Raw genomic sequence first — 7,739 nt, 5'->3', positions numbered from 1 at the left:
ACTCCCAGGCAACCAATAAATATTACAATTTTTCCAGATACACTGTTAAGGCTTACCTCTGCTTTTTGTCCTCCACGAAAGCTTATGCCATCAGAGATGCATGACTGGAATTCAGCAATGGTGTAATATTCCACTTCCACAGAGGGTGGCTCTGGTGGCTTGGGTAACTGAAAACCCTACGGTAAATAGGATGCTTTTGTTCATTTAAACCAAAGAAACAATCAGCTAAACAGCAGTATGAAAAAACCCTGCTTTTATTCACTAGGACTCTTCCTTCTTTCTGTACTACTTCCTAATGGTAACTGCCTGGTTCTCCAGAGCAGGAGCTGATGTATTGATTTGGGCTAAAAGAGAAAATCCTTTCAACATATGCACTGTTACTGTCACCTTCACCAACTATTAAAACTGTAATAAACTTGACCTGAATAGTAGAATGTTTTACTTGGGAGTGCCACTGCAGTCACACTATGAGCAGCCCACCTACACTGAGATTTTGTCCAGAAAGACCCAGCTCTGGGTGACATGCCACAACTGCAGAAAATTGCACTGCAACAGACCCCTAACAGATTCTGCCTATCATTAAATACACTATCTTAAAATGTAATCCCAATGAATTACTGTCCTTAATCTGCTGCTTGACTTTTTGAACAATCTGAATTAGTCAGTGATACGAGCTAACGGGCATCTCTTCTAGCAAGGAACAAGGATAGTATCATAGACCCTCCAGCTCTATCCAGCTAAAGTGCTAGAAGGGAAGGAATTTACTGCTTGATCAAAACAATTTCAATTCCTTCCTGTAACAGACCAAGAACCTCTACTCAATCCCAACACAACCTTTGTAAAGGTTCTATGAGACGTGGGACACTGCTATTTACAGCCATTCTGGCACCATATCAGACTCCTCTAAAAGCTAAGTGCCTTTACATTAAGCTGGCACATTTTAGATTTTGCCACAATTACTTTTTAAGGTGACAAATGGGATAGGGGTCCTTTGAGGAACATCAGTATTGAAAGCTTTTTAGATTAGCACAGTGCTCATCTGCAGGGCAGCTAGATGATGGTGAAGCTGCACAGCTTCTACATTTCACTCCTTAGGGTTCTATGAAAGAACCATAGGTCAGATGAACACAGGACAGACAAAAACACAAAACGATCCTGAGCCATCAATGGGAGAAGGGCAAATCACATACTGTGCTTTATTCTCCTGCTCCTCCATTTCTAAGATACCCTTTCTGTAACTAACAGTTGATGTTTCCTCACACACAGCATATGGGATTTCACAGAGAATGCATCTCTGCACCTTAGGAACCGTGTCTAACAATGTTATAATTGGATGTTTCTGCACTATAAATGCTGAAATACAGCAGAAGCACAGCATAATAAAATGCCTTCAGATAATAGGATGGTTTGGATTAAAAGAAGATAATTGGAAACAGCAGATATGCTCAGCGTTTCACATATAATATCACTGTTATTTTTAGCATGGGATTAAGTGTCACAGCCTTGCCAAAACAAAGTCTAATTGAAAATAATGCAAAGAAAAATAGGAAGAGAATGCTAATATGCTATTCATGTAGTTAGTTAAGAAGCATCTCTGGTGACAGAAAAATTACAAGTCGCATACTGCTCATAAAGGGTACAGCAAAGATTAAACACTATGTATTGCCTAGATAAACAAGCTATTAGCATGACTTTTATATAAATACACTACTGACTAGTTCCTATTGAAGATGACAGTTCTAATCTCAAATTGATAGAAACTTCCAGGATTCTAGCTTTGGGGATAAGAAATCACAGGGAGTCTAATTCCTGTTGCACACCTCCTTCCATAGGACTCTGAGCCACTTTAAACATGCACAAGAATGAAGCTCAGCCACCTCAAAGGTGGTAGCAATGGAAGGAGGGGACACATTCTCAGTTGCATAAGGCAAGAGAAGGTCAGAAATTTCAGTCTGGGCTAAGGACACCCAGAGGAAATTTAAACCCTCTGAGTCAGCCAAACAAGTTTTCATGCTCATGCACAGAACACAGCAGCTTTACCATAACCCCCCTTCAGACTTGATTAGTTGGGGCAACATTGAGAATAACAGAAAACCTGGTTTATCATTAGGATGCCCTGAGGTCTGCTCAACACTTGAGCAATGGAATGAACAGGCATGCAAATAAAGGATCCCTCCCACCTCATACAGCTGCACAAAGTCTCATAAAGCACCCAGACACCTACCCACTGCTAAGATAAACCATAAACCAATACACACCAGACTGGACTCTCTTCGTGGGGGTGGCCTTGTTCTTAGATTTGGAGAACCTAAGCAGGAAAGGGAACAGGGAGAGTTTATTTAACTTTGCAAGTACTGCAAAACACATTTTTCAGCAGCTCTCTGCTGTTACACAGTTTGAGAATAGAAGTCAGTATTTGCAATATTTAAGGCATCTCTATGAAACAAGATAGGAAACTATGAGGGTATATTAGAAATACCAAGCTAGCTTAGCTATTCATCTCTGCTAAGCCAGCAAATTTAAGAGGAAATCACTGCCAGAAAGTAGTGGATTGTATTTTCTGCTGGAACTGACCAGCTCTATTGGAAACTGGCCAACAAAGGACTGGCCTAATACCTATTTTCCCCCCAGCAGTAAAAATAATTCACTAAACACTTACACTGTCTTCTCTCCTAGTATTTTGCCATTCCTTGCACAGAATAGCATCAGCATCTGCATTTTGCAGATGAAGTAGTAAAAACATTATAGCAACTTGCCCCAGGAAAGCAGCAGAACAAATGCAAGAGAAGACACAGGTGGTCTCCTCAACTTCAACATGCTATCACATCATCTACATTTCCGGGGTACAAGGGCACATTTTAGAACATTCAAAAGGAAAAAAAGTATTCTCTGGAAAAATTCACAAAGCAAACACATACAGGCTAAGATAAAGAGCCACCAGCCAGTTTGTGTATAAAGTGAAGTTAAATTTTATCACTACTAGTGAAGAACCACATTCTGGAGTCCCTCTTGATACAACTACAGGCTATGCAAAAGTCTGTCTGTGTGGACCTGGCTATAAGGCCAGGGCATGTGGGACCTTAGCTGACAGGCAGTACCAGCCCTGAAAGGTAAAGAACAAGATTTCATTTCAAGCCCGTGAAAACCCAGAGTACTTTACTGCCTTACTTATTTGAGCTCTTTGTGGTGCTATCCTTGCTATGGCTGGGGATCCCTGGGCCAGTCTGGAAGCCTGCTTGTCTGGAGTCATCATGGCATTGCCATTAGAGTCATTGCACAGGATGGGCAAACTGATTTCCTTCTTGGTGATATGAGTTTCTGCAGACTCGTTTTCTACTTGAGCTTCCTTGTCAGAAGATGACTTCTTGTTCAGCAGGTTACTGATCTCCATGATGTTTCCTATGATTTCCACTGGCCCAGTTAAGTTCTTTTTCCTAGATGGAAGATCATCTTTAGCCTTCTTCAGATATGAAGCTGGGGCCCAGCCTTCTTTGCCTAGATACCTGGAGGGGCAAAAGGAAACACCATCACATCAAACACATGCATTTCAGGTGGAACAGCTAAAGCAAAATGATGGAAGAAAATATCAAAGTTAGCAGTTCTCAAACAAGATTTTGTAGTCTTCATTTATTATCTGTTGATTAGACATATCAAAGTCAGTTGAGCCAGCAGTGAACTGTGTAGTTCAAAGCCACTGATCATCCCTAAGGAAGGAGTCTCTCTGGACAAGAAATAGTTACACACAAGGTAAAGAGCTTCACCAGTTTGTTTTATGTCTCCCCTAGACAGTACTAGGCAAACTCAGTATTTCCCCACACAGTGAAAAACCAAACTAATAAGTAAAATATTTTAATAGCTTTTAAATTTCCTAGTGGCAACTCAAATTGCAAATGGGCTAAAATAAGGGTGTGGAGCACCTGGTGCAGAGAACCTGTGCCTGCAGTTTAAGATTATTTTGCAAGCCTCCCTCCCTGAAACTATAAAGAACACTGGCCCTCCTTCCATAATTCTCTACATGAGCTCTGCATGAGCAGCTTTGTATCATGGAGCATATGGGACCCTAAAACTACTGCAGCTTTTTCTAGCACTGTGAGATCAAGAAACAATCTGCCTGAGTAAAAAATGGCTTTGATGGAGACTCATTTTCCTGAACAAGTTAGAGGCAATTTGAAGAACTAAACTGGGAAATGTGAATAGACACCTGAATCCAGTACGTGTTCCTGAAACACCATCCTGAGTTGATCACACTACACTTCAAACTGAGGTAATTCTTTTACAGCTGGGCTTTAGGGAAGATTTTTTTTTTCCAGCTCCTGCCATTCCTAACACCTCAGCAGGGATTTCAGATTACAATCAGACACCAGGGAGGACCATGTGGATGAACTCTGCTTTCCCTAATGAAACCCTAACTTGCTACAGTGAGAGTCACTGAAAACCTTCCCTCTAATCTCTCAAGATAGCCAAAGCAGGCACTTGAACTGTAAGTGAGAAAGCAGGCATCATTAAAATCCTGGTGCTCAGGAAATCTGCAGGAAATACAAAGGTTAAAACAGTAGAACTCTAAGATTCTCTATTGTCTCATTAGAGGAAGGAGCTGGGGCACATGGGATATGAGCAAATAATTTCCTGGCAGGTGAACACCTTTGTCATGATAACACTTGGATTCTGAGGTTTTCAGTGAGATTTCTGCATCAAATCTCATCTTGGTCTCCCTCACCACATCCACACACTTGAGAGTAGCTCTGGGACTTTACAGGGAGAACAGGAAAATGCAGTGCAGATTTGATTCTCTAGACTTCTTTATTATTCTTCCTGTATAAAAGCAAATACAGTTGTTGTACTTCTAGCAATGACTACAAGGATCTTTCTGTCCAAAATCCTTCACCCCCTCAGACCAGGAAAGATACTAGAGATTCTGCTTCTCCCTACATACCCGCCTTCTGTCACCCATGAAGGTAAAGATGTAGGGTCTCTCCTGCCCAGGGAGTTTGGTGACAAGTTTTTCCAACGATTCTGATGTCAAAGGAAGGCAACTCAAGAGCTCTGAGCTTTGTGTGATGTGTGGAGACTAACAAGAAGTAGCAACCTGGTACTAACTTGACTTCAAAAAGATACATACCATCACTGTGTGATACTATGCCCAGAAGCAATTTGGATCTATTAAATCCTGTCCATTTTGATGTTTTTCTGCTAGGCCTCAAACCAAGCCAAAAAAGGAAAAGGAAAAAAGGCCTCAATACATGCCACAATTCCTGTTGTGTCAAGGCATGACCCAGTGCCATTTTCCAGCCCTGAAAACTTCATTCCCTTTTGCAGAGCTGCTGACCAGTGCTATCTGCTGCCTTTGCATCCAGTAAGTTTTTTTAGAGGACATTTGTGAGCTTATTCAATGTGGAGGTGTAGAGATCTCCATCTGTGAGAAAGCCACAGTGGCCAATGCACTGAGCACTCCAGTTCCAAAGGTTACTTTCACAGAGTTTAATTGTGCAAAATCAGCAAGAGAAAACAGTTTACATACCTTTTAGTTTGTGGGAGACTTAACTTCTGTTAAAGATCAGAAAGGGTACAGGCAGGTTCTGTACTGACCTGTTAGTTCTGCTGTCAGCTGTATGTGTTTGGATCAGCCTGTGTAACCCCAGAGCCACAAACACCTCTCATCTCACAGAGTTCCTCCCAGTGAATAACAGCAGCAACAAATGGACAGTTAATAACTCTGGGCAACATACCCTCAGTAGAGAGGCCATTGTAGGCTACTTTTTCCTGTGTTAGCCAATTTAACCTGAAGTTAATGCTGAGCAATAGCTATCAGAAACTACCAGTTTATTTCTGCAATATCACAAAAAACTCTACTTATGTAATTGAAATATGCTACAATTTTACCATAGTCCTCAAATTTGTTACTCTCTAAGCCCTTTGAAGAATAACCTTAGAAGATTTCCTTGATCTTCTTCATTTTATAGGTGAAAGAACTAAAACAACTGCTAATCAATTTCACTGAAATCCTGAACTAGTAACAATTTTAATTTCACATCTTAAGAACTGAATCATAAATATCCTTCCTTCCTTTATATTCAGAACCTACTGGAGACGTTTCAAACCCATCCTAGATTCCTCCTCATTTCAGTGCTGCCAGCACCTCCCAGCTGCACTTCATTCTCATGGGCTGAGGATCAGAGCAACCATAAATTGAAGGACATGAAGGCAAACAACAAAAGCTTTACTTAGCATATTGGTACCAACTTGCCCTGCAGCCAGTCTTGGGCACCACAAAACTGTATCTACTGCTGTCACCTGCAGGCAAAGTAAGGTCTAAATGATGGATGCTAATGCCAGCTATGGGCACACTGGGAAGCACAGATCTACTGAACTCAATACTACAGTAAACAGGATGCCAGGACAGAGCCTTTCTTTCATTTCTCCCTAATCCTGATTTCTTTTTAAGTCATAATGCATGTGGGGCAAAATAAAGACAGACACAAATATTGCATCTAGCTTGTACAGCATTGAATTGGGCGGGTTTCAGAATTAGGTGCAGTCATTTGGTTCCTTCATGCTTCCAAAACACTCCCTGTTTATATTACATGAAGGAAAAAAAGGATTAAAATCATAGGAATGTTAAAAAAAAAAAGTCAGAAGTGTCTCTGTAAGTCTGAGAGTCACATCTGCTTTCCAGCTCCAGAGCACTGGAATTACTCCAGAGGGAAGCAAACTAGGGAAAAGGAAAAGAAAAGGAAAAAGAGGGAAGAGGGAAGAGGGAAGAGGGAAGAGGGAAGAGGGAAGAGGGAAGAGGGAAGAGGGAAGAGGGAAGAGGGAAGAGGGAAGAGGGAAGAGGGAAGAGGGAAGAGGGAAGAGGGAAGAGGGAAGAGGGAAGAGGGAAGAGGGAAGAGGGAAGAGGGAAGAGGGAAGAGGGAAGAGGGAAGAGGGAAGAGGGAAGAGGGAAGAGGGAAGAGGGAAGAGGGAAGAGGGAAGAGGGAAGAGGGAAGAGGGAAGAGGGAAGAGGGAAGAGGGGAAATGAGGATCAGCACACAGCCAAGAACTTGGAGAAATTACATATTTAAGGTGGAACAAGCTAATGTCTTTAAGGTGGATTCCATTTACAAACTACTGGATTAGTTTTTCTCTCTACACATTGAAGTGTGTTCAGTCTGTTATCCAACCCAGGGTTCAAGTGCATTCTTCTCCTGCTCCCTCTCCCCTCACACTCACAACAGGAGAAGGAGTTGCTCCTTCAAAAGCACTCAATACTCAAAGAATCCAATTTCTGCAGGAAGGGAATCCTTCTCTGAGGGGTACCTAACAACAAGAAGAGAGGTTTCTCAAATCAGAATGCCTCTTCCAAAAAAGCTGAGCACATGCTGCAGTCCCCAACTATCACAGGGTGGCTGGGGCATCCATTGTCCTTCCAGCAGATTGCCATGAATAAAGATGCCATGGACACCACTGCAGCAAGTGTCATCATGCTCCAGAGGGAATTTCTGGTGTAGAAAAATGCATCTTTTGGGTTGACTCAAAGGAGTGTGTGAGAAAAAGAGGAAAAAACTTCAATTGTAGGAATGTTAATATGGCAAAGGGAAACCTACAGTAGTAACCAGGCTACATTGCAGAAAGAGAATAAAAAACTAAACTAGAGGTATCTTGCAAAAGGTTCTCCCCTCAGAAAAAAATAGGAGCTTGATTCCCCAATCCAAAACTTTGGATTCCACTTCTGCAGACAATTAACGGAGAAAAAAATGTAACCC

The 7,739-nt window shown here is 41.7% G+C and overlaps 1 protein-coding gene across 4 annotated transcripts in view; it reads right to left on the bottom strand.

The window, feature by feature from the left end:
* SH3PXD2A (SH3 and PX domains 2A) overlaps nt 1-7,739 on the bottom strand; it is a 247,959-nt gene that overhangs the window by 13,648 nt on the left and 226,572 nt on the right. For all 4 annotated transcript variants that reach the window (XM_066323649.1, XM_066323650.1, XM_066323646.1 and 1 more), the window contains 3 exons: nt 3,169-3,503; nt 2,259-2,308; nt 57-176 (listed from right to left, as the gene is read on the bottom strand). In XM_066323649.1, coding sequence (XP_066179746.1) covers nt 57-176; nt 2,259-2,308; nt 3,169-3,503 — 505 coding nt within the window. The remainder of the gene's footprint in view (nt 1-56; nt 177-2,258; nt 2,309-3,168; nt 3,504-7,739) is intronic.

This window comes from Sylvia atricapilla, chromosome 8, assembly GCF_009819655.1.
Source record: "Sylvia atricapilla isolate bSylAtr1 chromosome 8, bSylAtr1.pri, whole genome shotgun sequence".
In the NCBI taxonomy this organism is placed as follows: Eukaryota; Metazoa; Chordata; class Aves; order Passeriformes; family Sylviidae; genus Sylvia; species Sylvia atricapilla.
The sequence above is the reverse complement of the archived record's forward strand: the minus strand, read 5'-3'. Positions and strand labels throughout refer to the sequence as shown.